Here is a 20,673-nt window from a genome sequence, read left to right as displayed (position 1 = left end):
GAGGCCCCGCGGGCGGACCGTGAGCGCAACGTCCGCCCCGGGGAACCGCACAGGTGAGGTTTGGGGCCACAGGGTCCCGAGGTGGGGCTCTGTTCCCTTTTCACAGACAGGGAAGCCGAGGGGCGAGGGAAGGGCTGCGGGGCTGCACAGCTGGGGCGGAGGGGCGCGTGAGTCACTTAGCCGACGGCCTCTCCGAGGACGCACCTTCCCGATCTTCCACCGGCCAGCGGGAGCCCCAGCGGGTCCAAAGCCTGGCAGCGAGTGGTTGGAAAACAGGCGGCGGCATTCAGCTACCTGCCCCGGGTCGGCACACGTGTTCCCACACGGTAGTCGCTCCGTGGTCCCAGACGCCTGCGGAAATTCGAACTGGCCTCACCTGACGGGGCGCGCAGCCCAAGGGGCGGGAAGGACTAGCCGGGGCGCCGTCTCCGCGCCGGGAGGGTGTTATCTTCGGGGTTCCTTGGGTGGCCACTCCAGCTCCTCTTTACCAGTGGGGAAACCGAGCCTGAGACAGGAATGGCCACCCGAGGTCATCCAGCAGCGGGGCCAGGGATTGGCCTAGGCTCAGAGGCCCAGAGGTCCCTGGAAGGAAGGAAGCCAGAGTGTTTTAAAGTGTTACTTGAAGAATGTGCTAAAGGAGTTTCACCTTCCATGCACAAGGCACTGGGTTCGAATGGGATCTTTGCTCCCGGGATGCTTCTAAAAAGTCTAACCCCTTTCAGAAGTATAACCAAACCGGAACCCTGTTATCTCTGATGTTCCAAAACCTCACTTCAGTGGCCACTGCCCACCAGGGCTGGACCTGAGGGTCTTGGGCAATTCAGGCTGGAGCTGGGTTTTGCCATTTCCTAGAGGAGGAAGCTGAGGTTTGGAGTTGGGGTCTGGTTCTTGCTGTGCATTCAAGAGAAGACTTGCATCTGGGCCTCCTGGGTTTGGTTTAAATACCCATAGTCCCTAATTTGGAGTCCTAACCGCTTGGAGGAGTAGGAATCTAGGGCAAGGAGAGGTGGTGGGACTTACCCAAGGTCAGCCCAAGGCAAGGGAGTGGCTGGAGGTCTGATACATTTGCACACAAAAGGCTACTTGCTAAGAAAATCAGTAGGGGGTCTCAGAGTTCCTCTCCTTTGTCTGGTCTGGCCCCAGTAAGCTGCCCTTGCAGCTTGGTCACCTCTAAGTCGCCTGAGGGTCCTGGACTCTGTGAGCACTTCCTGGACATGAATCCCCTTGTTGAGTTTGGGGTTTCTCTGACCTGGTTCTCTCTGCACTCCAGCTTCCCCACGTGCTGAGTGGTACAGACAGTATACCTGTCCCCAGGTTGTGGACAGGCCAAGTGGCATCAGGGCCTGAAGCTCCTGTCCTCTTGGGGGTAAAGTGATGGCTTTACCTGATCTGAACTCTGTGGCTCTCTGCCGTCAGCCTCTGGTGCTGTGAAATGGGCTGTGAAGTGAAGGGGTGGGGTTTGGGGTGTCGTGGAGACAGTTTAGCACTGTCTAAAACTGCATTTGGGGTGTATTTTTCCCCACAATCTGTAGAATGGGGCCATTACCATAGGCTTCCTAGAGTGGATAGGAGAGAGCAGAGTAGTCTGGATGGCTTGGCATCCTGAGGGTCTGTGGTCTTCCTATGGGTGGGGGAGGCTGGCTCCGAGTAGGGTTTATGTGTGTAAATGGCCGGCACCTGGCCCTGCTCCCGGGGCAACGCCTGCACTCCCTGATCTGGGAGGTTGTCCAGGAACACAAGGTTCCAATGGCTGAAGACGACCCCCCTGGCACTCCTGGAAGGGACTGTGAAAGGTCTGGAAAGAGAGATAGCAGGAGGCCCAATGGACAGATGAAGGTATGCTCCAGATAGTCCTCTTGGCTTTCCTGTATAGCCACAGAGCCAGGCTGTGCCCATTTTACAGAGGAGAAACGGGCCCAGTGGGAGCCAGTGTGAATTAAAGTGAGGCTTTCCTAACCCTGAGACCTGGCCTCCTGCTAGGGTGCCAGCAGAGCTGCGGGGTAAGCGGCCTAGCTCCCTGGAGCCTCAGCCTCCATCTCCAGGGATTTGGGGGGCACACCTTTCCTCAGTTGGATTCATCCTAGTTTTGTTCTGAAAGAGAGTGCACACTCTGGAGTCTGAGGCTCAGCCTGGGAGACCCAAAGCTTCAGGGGTTCTGAAGCTCGAGTCCACCCTCTATAGAGAAATGGGCTCAGAGAGGGCAAGTGACTTGCCTAAGGACACACAGCTGGGGTTGTGGACCTCCCACACTCAGTATTGGAGACACATGCTGTCCCTGCTGTTGGGTTTTGGGGGTCTTGCTCTCAGAGGAAGACCAAGATGTGCCTAAGTTGCCCTCTGAGTAATTTCTCCTGAGAAATCCCATTTTGCATTTGAAGAAACTGTATCCCAGAACAAGGTCTCACTGGCAGGTGAGGATCCAAGCCCGGCTGTGAAGTCCCACAGCCCCGAGGAGGCAAGGTCCAGTGGCCCACCTCTCCCCTCCCTGTATCCCCACAGCCTCCGTCTGACAGCATCAAAGGAACTTATTAAAAAGGTCATGGTGTGGGGGCCTCTGGCTCTAGAAAGGAGGACAGAGGAACTGGTCCATGGTCCAAGGTCCCAGATAAAAAATTAACAAGTAAGGATCTTTCCCAGATACGAGGCCAGTCTCTGGAGGCAGGGGGAGGAGAAGGCTGGGAGGATCAGGGCCCCACCCATGGCCGGCCACATGCCCCTTAGCTGTAGCCTATGGGCTGGGCAGAGGTGTCAGGTGGGGCTGAGGGCCCTTGTGGGCCAGGAGGGTGGCCCTGCCGTGTCCTTCCGTCTTCACCTCCATCCTCTGAGACATGAGAAGGCCAGGCTGGGTCTTGTGGGTTCCTGTCTTTTTGTTTGAGTTAAACCCATACACTTAATTTTTTTTCTGTTGTTTTTTCTTCTCCTTGAAGATTTACTTCCACATAGTGAAAAAGGGGGGTCTCAGGAGTGCCTGAGTGAAACTGTACTAGAGCAGAACCCAGAGGGTGAGGGCTCAGAGGCCTGAACAAGCGAAGGACTGGGGGATACACAGTTTACAGTGTCCCTAAGGCTGTAGGTGCAACAGAAGGATATCTGCCTCAGTGTGGCTCTGTTCCTCCAGTAGGTGAGTGCTTCCTCTTGGGCATGGGTTGTCTTCAAGGACAGTTGGGGAGGGAGCATCCCTGCAAAGGGCCTCGTTCTGGCATTTGGGCATTTTAAGTTGTGAGCAGGTAGGATTTGACCCTTAGGCACCAAGTATAGTGAGAGGGCTGCAGGGGCTCAGGGCAGGGTGGCCCTGGGTCTGCAGGATGTGGGGTTCGGTGAGGGGGTGGCTACAGGTCTCTGGGCTGGGGTGGAAGTCAGGGGTGGCCCTGAGTCTGCAGGCTGTCAGGGGATCTCTCTGTGAGCTGGTCTCTGTTGTTTGGTGGTGAGGAATGAAGCGTTGGTGGCTTCTCAGAACATCTCTTGGAGGGGTACAAGCTTCATCAACCACTGTGCTTCCTGCCCACCCCGTCCTTTTTGCCCGTGTCCTGAGAAAAGGGTCACCCCAAGGGGCCCAGTGACCAGGCTCCCAACTTGGTGCTGCTGGTGCTGGTCTGGGAGCCTTGGACAGGTCTGTGGCCCTCTGTTTCCTCATCTAGACAATATGCTCAGCCCAGAGGAAGAATGTGTTGCCCTCCCAGGCCTAGGGATGGGTACAGGAGACCCTGATGGGATCTGAGCTTTGGGGATCCGTGGGGACCATGGACTAGGGGATGGAGGTCCCAGGGTAGCTTGGACTTGGAGGGAGACCTATGAGGTGAATGTCCCCTGAGTACCATGAGTTTGGTGCCCTGGGTCCCAGCATGTCCTGAGGTGCTTGGGATGTGATTTAAGTCCCACCCTGGGCAATGATCTCGTGGGCCAGCCCCTGTCTCAGGCACTCACAATGTAGTCCCTCCTGGGACACTGGAAGGCAGATCACCCATTGTGCAGATGGGGAAACCTGAGGGAGCTGAGGAATCCATGCCCAGGTCCTGGTGCTGGAAAGTGACAGGTCAGCATCAGACCCCAGGAGCCCAAGTGGAGAGAGATGGTGGGAGGCTCAGAGGGGCATTCCCAACAGGGACCTCTCACTGGCATCCAGCAAGTGACTTTGCCTCCCTGCACCTGGCTTGGCAGATGGGTTCAAGGAAGTGGGCCTCTGGGCCTCCCTTCACAGGTAGAAGCCTCCCGGAGACACACAAGGAGGCCTAGCAGGGCCATGAATGAGGCTCATCCTGCTTCCTTTCACTGTAACTTCCCCCAAATGTCTTTGTTTTATTTTTAAGGGAAGAACCATTCCAACAACTTGGCGAGGAGCTGGGGTGGTCTGCCTTGTGAGACCTGCCCCCGCCCCCTGGTTTGGCTGGCTAGAAAGACAGAGTCTGATGTCATATTCAGGACCCTGACTGCATTTAAAGCCCCATTCCCCTTCTGAGTCTCCTGGAGATGGCCTCCGTCACCCCTGCTGGGTACCAGCCCTCTCTGCCCACCCTGCATAGACAGTCACTGGGCCAGTGTGTCCAGCTCGGGCTTGGGTTCCAAACTGTTCTGTGCTTTTATTGAAGTCTTTAATTGGAAGATACATCCTGGGGTTCTTACAAGTCTGCTAGCGCTGGCTGGTCCCCTTTCTTTGGTTGTGGGTCGATGACTTTACCTTCCAACCCTCAAGTTTGTGAGGCTCAGTGACGGGCGGATGTTCTGTCTTTCGAGATGTGTGGCCTCTGAGTTGTGGGTGGCTTACCTTGTGAGATGTGCCCTAGGACAAGCACCTCCCCACAGCGGAACCCGGCACAGAGCACAGGATGTGGCTGTTGACAGAAGAAGCGAACCCAGTTGGGACATCTCGGCGCCCCCCGCCTTCTCCCCACCGCACTGTCCACACCACTCTTTCTAAGACACTTAGGGGAAGTTGTTGGTTTCCTTGCTGGGGCCACAGTCAACTCGTCTAGGCCTTGCCCCACCTTGTCTGGTACGGCATTTTCATGTGGAGACACAGACCCAGGGCAGGAAGTGACCAGGGTCCCCTAGCTGATAAGGCCTGACCCACCTTCAACCCTAGTCCTCTTGCTCCAGAGCTGGGCCTGGCTTCCTTGGTTGCACGGGGGGCCCTGTTCACCACATTCTTCTTGTATGGCAGAAATTTCTGTTCCTGGACTTTTGGCAGTGGGTAGTGTGTCTGGGCTCAGGGTGCGGAGTAGGACAGCCACTCCTCCCCACCAGAGCCCTCGTGGTCAAGAGGGGGCTATACCGGGAGTGAGTTCCATGAGAGCAGGCTGCTTGACAATCCCCCCACATCTTTATTACTTTCAAACTTGCAGCAGAGGAGAAAGCGCCACTATGCCCCTCCCGTGAGCTCTGTCCAGACCTCTCCATCCCTTCCTTTCCTTGTTCTCTACTCCAAGCATTGTTTTTCCTGTAGGGTCTCAGACACACTAGCTCACTGGACTCTGTCCCCAGCCACAGGCATGTGATTTTATTGTTTTATTTATTTTTGGTACCAGGAGTTAAACCCAGGGGCACTAAACCACTGGGCTACATCCCCAGACCTTTTTTGTACTTTTTTAGAGACAGGGTCTCACTGAGTTGCTTAGGGCCTCGCTAAGTGGCTGAGGCTGGTTGTGATCCTCCTGCTTCAGCCTCCTGAGCCGCTGGGATTACAGGTGTGCACCACATGATATTTTTCAGTGAAGTTCTGGATGAGTTCAAATCCAGCCATTCATCCTGCCCATTCATTGGGCAGACAGCCATGAGCGCTCTCCCCCTCTCGGATTCCCCTCCCTCAGATCCCCTTGCTGTGCCTACTCCCAAACATCTGGGGAGGCTGGGCCTCCTCTCCCTGGGGCCCAGCCACAGAAGAATGCAGAAGTTGCAGCTCTAAATTGAGGACTGGGAAGTGTTGAGTCCTGGGGAAGAGCCACATGACTGTGGCTGTATCTGCCATGACTCCACAATCCTGTGTCCACCTCCCTGGCTGGCAGGATAGGATGCATCTAGATCACAGGATTCTCCTCCCTGGAGAGCACCCATCACCACTGTCGTCTGTGAGGACAGCCTTCCTTCTGCACTGATGATGACACCAGGCCGGGAGATCAGGAAGAGCCCAGACTTGGAGTCAGGAGTTTGGATCTGAGGGCCTGTAAGGGTCAGCCTAGGGTTTTAGAGCTGAACCTGGCCCAGAGGGATGCTCAGTCAGTGTCACTCTGATGTCGCCTCCTGCAGAGCAATTCCTCAGGCTTTCCCTGCCCTGCACACCTGCCAAGGATTTGTGCACTCCTCCCCTTCAAGCCTCTTAAGCTTCCAGGTGTGGTGCACACCTGTCATCCCAGCAATTCAGGAGGCTGAGGCAGGAGGATCATCAGTTGAAAGCCAGCCTCAGCAACTTAGCAAGGCCCTGAGCAACTTGGCAAGACCCTGTCTAAAAATTTTAAAAAATATAGGGATATGCTCAGTGGTTGAGCACCTCTGGATTCAATCCCCAGTACTAAAACAAAAACGGAAAACACCCAACAACAAGAACGACACCTCATCAGCCTTGTGGCTTTCTTGTTTTCTTGCTTGATTGCTTTTTTTTTTTTTTTTGTGGTGCTGGGAATTGAACCCTGGGCCTCAGTCATGCTAGACACTCTACCACCAAGTTGCATCCCCAGCCCCTTGTGGACTTTTAATTCTGAACAAGATAAAAAGCAAAAAAAACAGGTCTTGAGTGTGCGTAAATATCATTATTTTTTTTTTCAGTACTGGGGACGGGACCTGGGGCCTTGGCATGCTAGCTAGGCAAGTGCGGTACCATTGAGCTACATTCCCAGCCTTTGCAGAGACTCTTTATTAGCATGGTTTCCTCATTCCATATAATCCACCCATTTACATACAACTCAGTTACTTTTAGATGTACAAACATCACCTCAGTCAATTTTAGACTATTTTCACTACATCAAAAAAGCCCTCGTTCTGGGCCTTTCATGTAAGTGGGAATCGTACAATATGTGGCCTTGTGTGTCACACTTCTTTCACTTGTAACGCTTTCAGTGTTCAGCCATGTTGTACCATGTATTGGTGCTTCGTTTCTTTTTTTGATTGAGGCATATTCCCTAGTATAGCTGGACCATATTTGGTTTATCCATTTTTTAGGTGACAGACATTTGGGCATTTCGACTTTGTGGCCATATTCATAATGCTGTATGCAAATGAGCCTTTGCCTACAAGTTTTTGCATGGACATGTGTTTTCATTTCTCTTGGGTGTTTACCTCGGAGTAGAATTACTGGACTATATGGTAATCCTGTGTGTAACATCGAGAAACCACGAGACCATATATAGTAGTTGGCTTGGTGGATATGAAGTGGTACCCCGTTGTGGTTTTGATTTACATTTCCCTGAAGGCTAATGTTGAGAATTGTTTCATGTGCTTACTGGTGGCTTTGGTGTATCTTCTTTAAGGAAATATCTGTTCAGATCCTTTGCTCATTTTAAAACTTTGTATTTTATCATTGAGATGTAATAATTCTTTATACACTTGAGATGTATCTCTTATCAGATATGTGATTTGCAGATATTTCCTCCCAGTCAGGAGGTTGTCTCTTCACTTCATTGTGTTCTTTGCAGAACACTGTCTTTAATTTTTATGAAGTCCAGTTTTTTTTCCTTGCATTTTTTTTTTTTTTGGTGTCATATCTAAGAACCATTGCCTAAAGTCACAAAAAAAATGTACCCTAGGTTTTCTTTGGAGTTTTATAGTTTTAGATCTTGCATTTAGGTTTTGATTCATTTTAAAGTTATTTTTTGGCATATGGTGTGAGGTAGGGGTCCCACTTCATTATTTTGAACGAGAATATCCAGTTTGCCAAGCACCGATTATTGAAAAACTATTATTTTCCCAATTATTTTGTCTTGGCACTGATGGTGAAATCAAATGACTGTAAATGTGAGGGTTTATTTCAATTCTGCCGAACTGCTCTGTTGGTCTGTCCTTATAGTTTTGAAACTGAGAAGTGAATCTTCCAACTTTGTTCCTTTTCAAGGTTGTTTTGGTTATTCTAGAGTCTTTTTTACATTTCCATATGAATATTCAGACCAGCTTGTCAATTTCCACGAAGATGGCAGCTGGATTCTGACAGGGGTTGTGTTGAAACTGTAGTTTTGAGGGTATTACCATCTTAATAATATTCAGTCTTCTGATCCATGAGTGTGGGATGTTTTTCCATTTATTTAGGTTTTCTTGAATGTCTTTCAACAATGTCTTGTAGTTTTCAGAGTCTAACTTGTGCTTCTTTTGTTAAATTAACTCCCACATAATTGTTTCTACTGCTTTTTTTTTTTTTTTAATGAAATTGCTTTCTTTCATTTTCAGTTTGCTCATTGCTACTTTACAGGAACACAACTAATTTTTCTATGTTGACTTTGAATCCTACAATGTTCCCTATTGGGATTGTTATGAGTGCTGCCTGAGCCAAGGAATGTGGGATGCTTTTTGAACACAGTATTCTGTGCAGACGTGTTGTTGTTGATAGTAATGCTGATAATGAGCAAGGAACCATCAGATTGGTCCTGCCAGACTGGAAGCTCAGCCTTCCCTAGATACTGAAAGGACATACAAGATGGCGGCTTCCAGTGATTGACTCTCAACTACTGCAGTTGACCCCTTGCTCAACCAGTGACTATGTGGCCTCAGTGTCATTGAACCTTGGTGTCTAGGGCTGTAAAATTAGATGGCATACCTTATTTCCAAAGATCCCCAGGGCTCCTGACCTGGTGTTCTAGGGACCTTGAAAATGCCTCAGCATTTCACCTCATTCCTTCCTTATACCAGCCTGACGTGGGCAAGCAGCTGTTGTGCCCACGAGGCCCAGGGGACTTCTTTATCTGGGCCCCCACTTTTGTGGCCCTGCAGAACTCAGAGCCCCACAGTCTCGAGTTCACATGCTTGTTTCCCTAGCCACCAAAGCACTCAGCCCCTGTCAGAGTATAATCTGGGTGTTATTTTGATTTTATTATCACTGTCTCCTCAGAGACCTGGGTGGCCAGGCAAAGTCCCAGATACTCAACAGGGCACTGGGATAAACTATTCCTGAAGCTTTGTTCAGATTTTACCACAAAGATGGTGGCTTAACTCCAGCCAGAGTTTATTTCTGTCTCTTATTAGGATCCGAGAGGTTGGTCAACCCTTCCACACATCTCTGCTTCCCAGCCTGGAAGTGGCCATAGACACCCATATTTATATCCCATTGGCCAGGCACTGTCACATGGCTACTTGCAGCTGGGAAGTGTAGTTTTCTATGGCAGCCTTGTCCCCAGCTGCAACTGTGGGGTGAGGAGAAGGGACACTGGTGGGCAGCCATAGCCAGGGATGGAAGCAGTGGTTGAGGGTGCCCAGATCAAGCTGCAGTGGGCTCCCTCAATGGATATGTGAGGTACCAATTCTATCCCTACTGTCTCCCTGCCCAGTGCCCTTGGGATGTCATTCAGCCTTGCTGTGCTTATAAGGAGGAATTATAGGGCTGTCATACAAACTAGCATTCATTAGCATGCGGTGTTTGTGTTAATCCTGAACCAGGCTTCCACTGCTTCCCAGACATCAGGCTCAATGGGACATGTGTGCCCGGCCCCCAGGGGATGGTCCTAGCTGGGGGCATCAGGCACAGGATAGAAGAAGGTCACAGCAGGTCTGCATGGAAGATGGGCCCCATCAGCCCATGTCTGGGTCTCTGTCCTTGTCTGCTTGAAGGGAGGCAGACAGCCACAAAGGTGCTCAGGTGGCCTTTGTCACAGGCTGCCTCTTCCGTCAATGCTCAGAAACTCAGGAGATAGCAGAAAGAAGAGCCTCTTGCACTTGGGCACTGCTTGGGACATCCTTAGCGGTTTCACTGAGCAGTCCCGAGCATAGAGGAGACACCTGTGCCGGTTAGCAGGGAACAGGGAGACGTTTCATCCCCAGAGCAGAGCCCTGCGCCGCAGTAGGAGGGCCCAGCTGCCGCTCCACGTGGAAGTGATCAGTCTCAGGTGCATCGTGCAGGGAGAGAGAAACAGACGGAAGGGCACATGCTGTGTGCATGCACACGGAGAAGTTACATGGGTCCCCCTTCTGTGGTTCTGAGTCCACCCTGTGACTGTGAGCTGTGTGACCTCAGGAAGTAACACCCCCACACACACACACACACACACCATGGTTTTGCTTGTTTTTCACATGGGAATAAGGGTGGTTCTCCCTGGGAAGATGGTCGTCCTGTGGATGGGTTAGTACATGTAAAATGTGTACAATAGTGTGCAGCACACGAAGTCCCTTGGAAGTGCCAACTTTCGTTATTGGTACTGTTTCATAAAAAATCCGGGGGTTGCTGCATCCAGAGCATCTCTCTGTGTCCTTTTTTTTTTAAAGACTTGGAGCTCGCTGTGTTTCCCAGGCTGGCCTTGAACTCTGGGTTCAAGCAGTCCTCCAAGTAATGGGGACTGAGCACTCAACAGCGTGCCAGGCTTCCTGTGTGCCTATGTATCATGGTAAACACTTTGTAGCCGTTTGTTGCCTATATATTTGTAGGATTGCCTGTTTGTACCTTGATTCATAAATCAGTGACTACAGCTAGAGACATAATTTCTAATTTTTCACTGTTCCTGGTAGCTCTGAGGGGAGTGTCCTGATACAGAGTCTTGGCAGAAAGTTCTTCATGCCTTTGGCTAAGTTCTCACGGGCGTCTACAGCACAGACCTAGGACACACTTACCAGGCTCTGTCCAGACAGGTTGGGATCTGACCCCGATCTAAGAGGAGCCCCTTCCCAGCCCTGGCTGATGTACATGATTGGTTTTTCTTTACTTACTGATTTTTATATTTGTTTGTGCGGATCTGGGAATGGGACCCAGAGCCAGGCACAGGCTTGGCAAGTGCTCCGCCACTGAGCCACATCTCCAGCCCTGTTTCTTTGAACTTTTGCCACTTGATAAGGCAAAGATTCGATCTCATTTGGATGAGCATTTCTTCGAAGGCTGTGTGGGTGAGCATGTTTTCGTGCCTGTTGGCCATTTGTTTCTCTTGTCAATTGCTGTTCACATATTAGTTCATAAAAAAAAAAAGTGTGTGTTTGGCTCTTATTGATGTGTAAGATTCTTACAAATTAAGGATATTGAAACTTCGTCCTGTTTTCCAAATATCTTTTCCTAATTTTTCATGAGTTGATGTTTGTTTTTCAATGATTAGGGAGTTCAGCTTCGCCTTTTACTTTTTATGCAGTCAAATCTATTGATCTATTGACTTTCTTCTTTGGTACTAGGGATTGAACGCAAGGGTGCTTTACCACTGAACTGCATTCCCAGGCCTTTCTAAATTTTTTATTTTGAGACAGGGTCTTGTTAAGTGGCTGAGGCTGGCCTCAAACTTGCGATCCTCCTGCCTTAGCCTCCTGAGTCGCTGGGATGACACATGTGTACCACTGTGCCCAGCTTCCTCTCTTTCCTTGCTGTCTGCCTTTGAACTATACTTAGTTGATAATTGTTTTTTTGTTTTTTTTTTATTGGTTGTTCAAAACATTACAAAGCTCTTGACATATCATATTTCATACATTTCGTTCAAGTGGGTTATGAACTCCCATTTTTACCCCGTATACAGATTGCAGAATCACATCGGTTACACATCCACGTTTTTACATACTGCCATACTAGTGACTGTTGTATTCTGCTGCCTTTCCTATCCTCTACTATCCCCGCTCCCCTCCCCTCCCATCTTCTCTCTCTACCCCATCTACTGTAATTCATTTCTCTCCCTTGATTTTTTTTCTCGCTTTCCCCTCACATCCTCTTATATGTAATTTTGTATAACATGAGGGTCTCCTTCCATTTCCATGCAGTTTCCCTTCTCTCTCCCTTTCCCTCCCACCTCTCGTCCCTGTTTAATGTTAATCTTTTTCTCATGCTCTTCCTCCCTGCTCTGTTTTTAGTTGCTCTCCTTATATCAAAGAAGACATTTGGCATTTGTTTTTTAGGGATTGGCTAGCTTCACTTAGCATAATCTGCTCTAATGTCATCCATTTCCCTGCAAATTCCATGATTTTGCCATTTTTTAGTGCTGAGTAATACTCTATTGTGTATAAATGCCACATTTTTTTAATCCATTCATCTATTGAAGGGCACTTAGGTGATAATTGTGTATTTTCCTGTATTGTCTAATGCTTGTTTCTTTAGAATACACAGACTGTCTTTAATGCAGGGTCCACTTCTACTTTGTCCCTTAGCTGGGAGCCCCATGTGATTCTCCAGCTTCCTGCAACCCTTGGAGGATCTCCCGCCACCCCACAGTGGGCTGCAGCACCCCAGCTCTGCCAAAAACCCCATGCTGCCCCCCGCCAAGTGCTGCCCTTGCTCCTCACAGCTGTCTCTCTCCCTAGGCACGTGTGCTCAGCTGCAGCCACCCCCAAAGGGCACCTTGCAAGTCCTCCGTGGCGATGGCGTTTCTGTGGGGACTGTGCTCGTTTTCCACTGCCCCTCGGGCCACCAGATGGTGGGCTCCGGCCTCCTCACCTGTGCCTGGAAGGGGAGTATCGCCGACTGGTCTTCGCAGACCCCCGTGTGCAAGTGTAAGACCCTCCTCCCTCCTGAGCCACCCCAACCCTGCAGCTGCCCAGAGTGGGGGCCTAAAGCCCATCACAGGGACCCAGGCTGGGTCCGTGCTTGGGAACTGCTCCCTGCGTGGCATGTGGCTTGGCAGTAGCCTGGAGACCCCTCACAGCTCCCCACCTGCAGCGTGGACTCCAGTCCTATCTTTTGGCTTCAGATCCTGGCTCTGCCACTGCTGTGCCCCTGCCACCAAGGGGCCGTGTGTGCTGTTGGAGCTGGCACTTTGTCGTCTGTGAGACAGGAAGCTGTGTTCGTCCATTCCCTCCTCTCTGCATGCATGTGGCACACTCCGAGAGGATGTGCCACATGCCAAGAATTCTAGGTACCGAGAACACAGAGCACAGGAAGTACCTGACCCCAGAGCAGCCAGTCCCGGGAAGGGTCGTTTGTTGAGTTTTTGGTTATGGTTGTTGAACAGGGCACGCCTTCTCCAAATGGAAGCCCTGAAGGTTCTGTTAATGTGCTTTGCATGTAAAAATGACTTTCGAGTCTCAGAGGCAGAACAGCTGGGCAGAAGCTGGGCGGATGTTCTGCAGGACTTGTCAGGGCCTTTACCCTCGTGGGCTGATTGGATCTCTGAGAAAGAGGGGTGTCTCTTAGGATTAGACTCCAAGAGGCAGAAAACCCAAAATAGCAGTTGTCACCAAGGAGGTGCTTCCACTGTGGGGATGGGTGGCCAGGCTTGGAGCATGCTCCACCTCTGTGGGACCGGGGACCCTGCCCTTTGGTGGCCATGTTGGGCATGGCCCCAGCATTGTGACCCAGTGTCACAGCAGTTATTTCAGGCAGGATTTTGGGGGTGAGGGGGTTCCTAGCAGCAAAGCATCCTCCCCCATATTTCAGAGAAGATTCTTGGGAGTTGTCCTGGTCACTGCCTCTGTCCCCCACTGGCCAGAACATGGTCATGTCAGCACTGTGGGTGGAGTCTTCACTCTGGATGGGCAGTGTCCAGCTAGAGAGTAGGGGAAATGGAACTGGACCAGGAGCCAAGCCATGTCTGCTGTCAGGGGAGGGTACAAATTGGATTCCTGGGACCTCTTTTCCCCATACTTCCCTTAGAATCTGATGAAACTGGTACTCAGTGCATAGTTGAGGTCACACGGCTCATGTGTGTGTGAATGACCTTTGACCCCACTGATGGGCATTTTTCTTGCTTTTGCCCTTTCCTGGAAAGTGACTTGAGAAGGCCCCTGAAGAGTCTTGCCTGCTTGGAGCTTTGTGGAAACTCGGGCAGTGGGCTGGGCAGGTCCTCACCGAGGCTGTGTCCGCCATCATCTCTGTGCCAAACCACCCTTCTGCTCTGCAGAAGGGTAGGAGTCCAGGGGGTCATTAGTCCCTGTCAGAGCTTTTCCAATTGGCTATCTTGCAAACTCCTGCACGTCCTGCAAAACCCTGCCCAAATGCTCCTCCTTGGGGAAAGTCTTCTCTGGTGCCACCCCCGATACAGTTTGCACGGACCTTTGTCTCAAGCCACCGGTACTTCCCTGCCTGCCCCAGAGTGGGGCTCCCTGGGGGCCAGCCAGGCTCTGTCCACCTCTGGCACCCATCCTGGGCCTGGTGGTCTGGGAGAGCCGCACCAGGAGCTGGTGGTTGTCTCCCCTCCAGCTGTGCCGCCCCAGGAGGCCTTCGGCTTCAAGGTGGCAGTCATCGCCTCCATCGTGAGCTGTGCCATCATCCTGCTCATGTCTGTGGCCTTTCTCACCTGCTGCCTCCTCAAGTGCGTGAAGAAGAGTGAGCAGCAGCGGCGCTCCAACAGGTACGGCAGCCTGGTGGCCCGGGGACCTCACACCTCCCGCAGGGCTCACTGTCCCACAGACTGCCCGTCAGCCACAGCCCACAGGGGAAGGGTGGCCCTCCCAAGGCTTTCTTCTTTCTCCCCACAGTAATTCTTTTCTTGTTTGTAATTTTTTTATTGTGGGTAAAATACACATAACACGAAAGTCGCCTCTTAGCTGTCATTAAGGACACTAATGGTGTTCTGCAGCCATCGGTGCTGTCCAGTGCTAGAACTTTCTACCACCAGGTTTTGGACCAGGCCACGCTCCTCCTCTGCTGCTCTTGGTTGCTTCTGAGCGGCTGTGGTGAGCTCAGCTGCAGGAGAAGCTGTGTGGCCTGCAGCCCTCAGATATGCCCTGCCCGGCTCTTCCAGAACTTTGTCCAGCTGCACGGAGGTGCACCCTGGACTTGTGTGGAGCGCACCTCTGCGTGTGTACTGCTGTCGGGGACAAGAGTGGCTGCTCGGTGTCCTTTACCCTGAACTCTCTCCTCTAGGATGGCGCAGCTATGGCACCAGCTGAGGGGCGAGGATCTGGAGACGGTGCAGGCTGCGTACCTTGGCCTCAAGGTCCACAACCAGAACAACAGCAGCAGCCACAAACCCAGGAGCCATCCCAGCCAGGCGCACGACAACCACAGCTTCACCACGTGGGTGGCCTGGGTCCATAGGCATGGGGCGGGTAGGGGGTGCAGGTCCCGGGCCTCAGCTCCCAACCCTAAAACAAGAGGCTGGGGTCATTCTAGTCCTCTGTAGCAGCTGGGACCTGCAGGTGCTCATAACTGCCCCCCACACTGCATCTCTTGAGAATTCAGACCTCCAGGATTGCAGACGCTCGTAGGGCTCTGCGCTGTGCTACTCCTCTCTCCACCTCCCTCCACCTCCCTTCCCCTCCCTTCCCTTTCTTCCTCTCTAAGTACACATCACACTCTTTTTTTCTCTGAACCAGTACAAGTCCATTTCCTTTCCTGACTCCAGAACGCTGGCCCTGACCTCTGCTAGGTAGAGGGCGTCCACACCTGGCTGTTGGCATTCAGGCACCGTCCTGAGCTCCAGGATCACATACAGCACTTGGCCGCCAGCTCTCTGGGCTCCTTAAACTGGGACAGGCTTTTTCTCCCATGTGGTGTGGACTTCTGAGGTCTCGAGACCACCCATCTGCATCCCTCTGGTGTTTCACACCCCGCTGCAGGGTTTGCACTTGTGGCCTGGACGCTACGTGTGCTGACAGGGCCAGGCTGCCCTCGTGGGGAACGAGACTAGGGTCTCTTGGCTGAGGCGAGTCCCCCACATCCCTCTATCATCCAGGCATGATGTAGGAGCTGAGGCGCGTGGGCTCCGCGTCCAGGGGTGACCCTGCTGGATTCTGCTCTTGCAGAAGGCTGCCTTTGTTGAGTGTGATTGTGCTGTATCTCGAGGAGAGCAACCTTGAGATTTTATTTTATTATTTTTTTTAATCCTTCCTTCCTTTTCATTGTGTTACTTTAGTATCACTTTGAACTCGTAGGATATTCTGTTCCAGAACGTGCATCATGAGAAAATATCACGAGTACACAAAAGTAGAGAGAAGGCTGTCCCCAATCTCCTGTCCCACCTCCTGCTTTCTGGGGCTGCCATTTGTCCCTCCTTTTCCTCACGCTTCCCGTGGGCTCCGTTGTCCTTTGGGAGGAGTGTGCTGACGGCGCCGTGTTCTTCTGATATGTCCCATCATTCTCCGAGCACCTCCTGCCCTGCACGGGGCGTTCTGGCTTCTCTAGTGCCTTCTGTGCTTGGCTTGGAGCTGCTCTCTGTCCCACCTGTGTCTCCTGAGGCAGCAAAGTGCTTGCTCCCAGCCCTGTGGCCTTAGGTCGCATGATGAGCGCTCCATGCCTCAGCTCCCTTGCCTGGCAAGGATCAGGTAGTGCCCGTGTCCTGGCGCTGTCAAGATGACCGTGGACCATGTTGTGCCCCTTCCTTGCCCCAGGCTGAGAGCTCAGAGAGTACGCGACATTGTGCCCTTCTTGTGCAGAGGAGGAAACCAAGGCACTGGGGTGGGGACCCGCATGCTCCTGTGTTCTGTGTAATTGCTGAGCCTGGCCAGTGCCTGCAGGGAAGTGATCCATTTTCCCATGTCCTTCCCTGAAGCCTCAGGGTCACCTGTGAGTCAGAAACTGACCTGTGAACTTTTTTCCTTAAAGACACATTCCTCTTTACCCTAGTAGTCTGAGGCCTTTGGAATCCCATTGTTATTAATAGTGTTAGTATTTTTAGACAGGGTCTCCCTATATTGCCTAGGCTGACCTTGAACTCCTGAGGTTCAAGTGATTCTCTAGGCTCGGCCTCCTGAGCAGCTAGGACTAGAGGTGTGCACCACCACACCTGGCTAGAAACCTCATTCTTCTTTATTTTTTTTTTTCCCTTTGGTACCAGGGATGGAACTCATCACTGAGCCACATCCCCAGGCCCTTTAGTTATTTTGAGACAGGGTCTTATTTGCTAAGTTGCTTGAGGTCTCATTAAGTTGTTGAGGCTGTCCTTGACCTTGCGATCCTCCTGCCCCAGTCTCCCAAGTTGCTGAGATTATAAGCATGCACTGTTGTGCCTGACTAGATATCTCCTTCTTAATAGCTACCTATTATGCCAAATGCCAACATCTGTTAGTTCCTCCCCTACTGAATAGTCAGATTGGGGGTAAATGTCTTTGTGCCTAGAGCTGTTTTTCTTTTTGTTTTTAATTTTATATTTTATGGTGCTGGGGGTCAAACCCAGAGGCGTATGCATGCTAGGTGAGCACTCTATCATTAAGCCACTCCACCCAAGCCTGTTTTGTTGTTGTTTGGTTGGTTGGTTGGTTGGTTTTTGGTTTTTTGAGCTGGGGTCTCTCTCTGTTGCCCAGGCTGGCCTGAAACTCCTGAGCTCAAAGGATCCTCCCACCTCAGCCTCCCAAGTAGGTGGGACTATAGGCATGTGCCATCACACCTGGCAGAGTTTCTCTTTTGAACAACATCTTTGAGGGTGATCCCAGGAGTCAATTATTTAGGCCAAAGAATCTGTGTATTTTTATCACCAAATTTTTCTCTGAGAGCTCTGAAGAAGCTAGTTCAGTCATATTTTCTGAGAAGCCACATCCTCACTGAGAGCTAGTGATTTGTTTACTGCCTCCTTAGCTGGTATAAATTTTACAGATCATTTTTATTGGCATTTCTTTGCTTCATCTGGAGGGTGAATATTTTCTCCAAACCCCCCTTCCAGGGGCGCTACTGATGTTACTCCCTCTCGGTTCCTCTGCGTGACCTGTTCAAGCTTTCTCCCCAGTAGGAGGAGGTCTGTGTCCCGGACAGAGCTTGACCTGCCAACTGGCCACAGGGATTTTACAGGCTCTGCTCCTTCTTGGTTTGGTTGGGCTGTGTTGAGTGTGTGTGTGTGTGTGTGTGGTGCTGGGGACTGAATCCAGGCCTGGCCAAGCCCTCCATCACTGAGCTCCATTCCCAGCTCTTTTTTATTTTGAGACAGAACCTCGCCAAGTTGCCCTGGCTGTCCGTGAATTTCCTTCCTTCCGTTTTTTAAAGTATTATTTTAATTGTTGATAGACCTTTATTTATTTATTTATATGTGGTGCTGGGACTTGAATCCAGTGCCTCACGCATGCCAGGCAAGCGGGCTACCGCTGAGCCATAACCCCAGCCCCCTTTTTATTTTTTTAATTCTAATTTTTAAATTAATTTTTATTGGTGTGCTATCATTATACGTAACAGTGGGACTCACTGGGACATATCTGTACATGCACGTAACATAACTGGGTCGACTAGCCTTGACCTCTTGATCCTCCTGCCTCCTCCTCCGAGTCTCTGGGATTCCAGGTGTGTGCCACTGCGCCTGGCTCTATTTTCTTTTTTATATTATCAGGTGGCCAAGGCTGGTTCCAAATTTCTTTGTTGCCTCTACCCTGCGGCACCTGCTCCCCATTTCAGAGCTGTGACCAGATCGTCTTGGGTCCTGATTAGGAAAGAGGGGAAGAGCTGCTGCTCTCAAGGCTACATGGTGTCCTGGACGAGGGCCGCTGGCTTCCCTGGCTAAAGCATGAGGCCAGGCACTCCCAGGGGTGCTGCTGGGGCCATATCTGCCTGTTCCTGTCCCACAGACACTAGTTTTTAGGCCTTAGGGTCAGACAGGTACCCCTCATCCAAGGATGGTCACAGAGCTGTGTAGGGAACTATGTTCCATCCCCCAGGAGTGGGGGAGCCCTGAACAGGGCCTCTCTGATTGGGGGCCACTCTGACAGCTGGCTCCAGTCACTGTCGCTTAAGAGGCAGGAAGGAGGAAATGAAGCTGAGAGCAGGTTGTCTTGGGGACACTTGGGCAGAGACCCTCCCCTGAGCTCTCCCACACATGGCACCCTGAGCACTTGGCCAGGCTCGATGGGGACTCAGAGAAGGCAGCTTCTTCCCCGGGACCGCATGATGGAAGCAGAGTCCCCAAACCCCTGTCCCTGTCCCTGGTTGCCAGGCAGGGTTCTCTGGATCTGAGGCCATGAGGTCAGGGCAGGCCACCTGGTGGTCATGACCGTCCCAGCAAGGCCAGGCTTGCCCCTTGACCTGGCTTCATGTCGTGAACACCGCCCAGCATCAGCAATGTGCCTGACACAGTCTAGCTCTTCCAGATGCCAGCTTCTCACCTAGGTGTGGGCACCACTCTATTCCATGTTACAGGTGAAGAACCAGAGAGGTTAAGCAGCTTGTGCAGAGTCTCACGGCCAGTGCGCGGGAAGCTGTCGGACCTCCGGCTGCCCGTCCAAAGTCTACACCCTCACTCCTGAAGCTGTCTCCTCTCTACTTATTAACTAATTGATCCATTTACATATTTGCTGACCACTACATTATTTCTTAACTCTGAACACTTTCTGGAATTTTTCTAAGCACCAAGTGTGGGTGGGAACGGGATCCGGGAAGGCTTCCTGGAGGAGGTGAGGCCTAACGTCAGCCTATGGGAGAGCCTGCCTTGGGGGACAGGAGAGGGCAACCGGCAAGGGGCGAGGGCAGCCCCCAGCCTCCAGGGAGCAAGGCCGGCATGTGGGGAGGCCGGAGAAGGGGCTGGGCCAGCTCAGAACAGCCTAAGGATACCTCAGCTTATGTTTTGGGGTTGGGAGCCACAGGGCGTTGAGGGTGTGGAAGGTGAGTGATCCAGCTCCAGGCCACTAAAGGGGACAGGCCTGGAAGGAAGGGAGGTGTCTTCCCCTGGATGCTCCTGGTCCCCTGTCCCCAGGTCCTGACCAGGCAGCCAGACTCCTGGTGGTTTATGCACTTGGAATAAGCCCCAGAAAGCACCTTCTCACCCCTTAGGAAGATGACCAGGACCCACCCTGGCCACATTGGGGAGGGACCTGAGGCCTGTCCAGTTGGTCCAGTAAGGAAGACGAACAGCCTCCATGTGCTCCAGGGAACAGGCTGCTCAGGCAGAGGAAAGTGTTCCCCAGCCCTGGGGGACAGTAGTCCGTCCCAGGTCCACAGTCTACAGATCACAGGGCCAGACCGGGACACCTGGGCAGGTGCAGCTCAACCCCATCCACTCCCCAGCTCATGCCTCCTCTCCCCACAGAGACCTCAGCGAAGGCATCAGGGAACTGGCTGGCATGGCCCACAGTGTGGACAAGGATTCCCAGACTCCGGGGACTCCGGGGCCCAGCAGCCCCTCCCACTCATCCAGCACCCGTGTGGTCATCCACACTGTGAACCCAGGGCAGGGCCTGCCTGCTTCAGGGACAGCCACAGGGATGCCCATGCGGTCCACGATGGACCTCCCAGGGTGACGTCACCATCCAGGCCCCTGCAACTCCACGTGTCCGGCGTGTCCAGCTGGGGATCTACAGTGGAATCTGCCTCCAGGTGCAGGGACCCCTCGGGGCCGAGCTGACTCCAGAAGCGGAGGGCACTAGCAGGCTGGGGGCCCTAGTGAGGAGCCTGCGGTCCCAAAGGAGCCCAGCTGTGGCGACTTTATAGTAATGGCTCCCTTGAACCAGCTGCTGCTGCTGCGTTTAATGTAGTAGGTCGCCTCCCCTCTAACCAGGGCTCCTTTTAAGAGACAGAGATATTCTAGTTTTGCGTAGTAGAATAAGAAGATGGCAATAAACTTTTCAGCAACTATGGGATGGCCACCTTGGCACCTTCCTGGGCAGGAGGTGCTGTTTCAAAGCAGGAACCCATGGAGGGTTCCTGTATTATCTATGTAAAGCGCAAGTGAGGGAAATAATTGTATTACTAAGAAGTAAAAAAGAACGTGCATACCACTGTCCCCATTGTCCATC

The 20,673-nt window shown here is 52.0% G+C and overlaps 1 protein-coding gene across 1 annotated transcript; it reads left to right on the top strand.

Moving 5' to 3' along the window:
* The first annotated feature begins 6 nt into the window (after positions 1 to 6).
* On the top strand, positions 7 to 20,652 carry Susd3 (sushi domain containing 3). Its single transcript, XM_015506292.2, has 5 exons — positions 7 to 53; positions 12,391 to 12,579; positions 14,225 to 14,375; positions 14,891 to 15,043; positions 19,968 to 20,652. Exons 2-5 carry the CDS (start codon positions 12,501 to 12,503, stop codon positions 20,176 to 20,178), a joined length of 594 nt encoding a protein of 197 aa, XP_015361778.2. The 5' UTR covers positions 7 to 53; positions 12,391 to 12,500; the 3' UTR covers positions 20,179 to 20,652.
* The last annotated feature ends 21 nt before the right edge of the window (positions 20,653 to 20,673 follow it).

The sequence above is a fragment of the Marmota marmota genome, unplaced genomic scaffold (assembly GCF_001458135.2).
Source record: "Marmota marmota marmota unplaced genomic scaffold, marMar, whole genome shotgun sequence".
Classification (NCBI taxonomy): Eukaryota; Metazoa; Chordata; class Mammalia; order Rodentia; family Sciuridae; genus Marmota; species Marmota marmota.
Note: the sequence above shows the minus strand (reverse complement) of the source record. Positions and strands in the feature narration are given on the sequence as shown.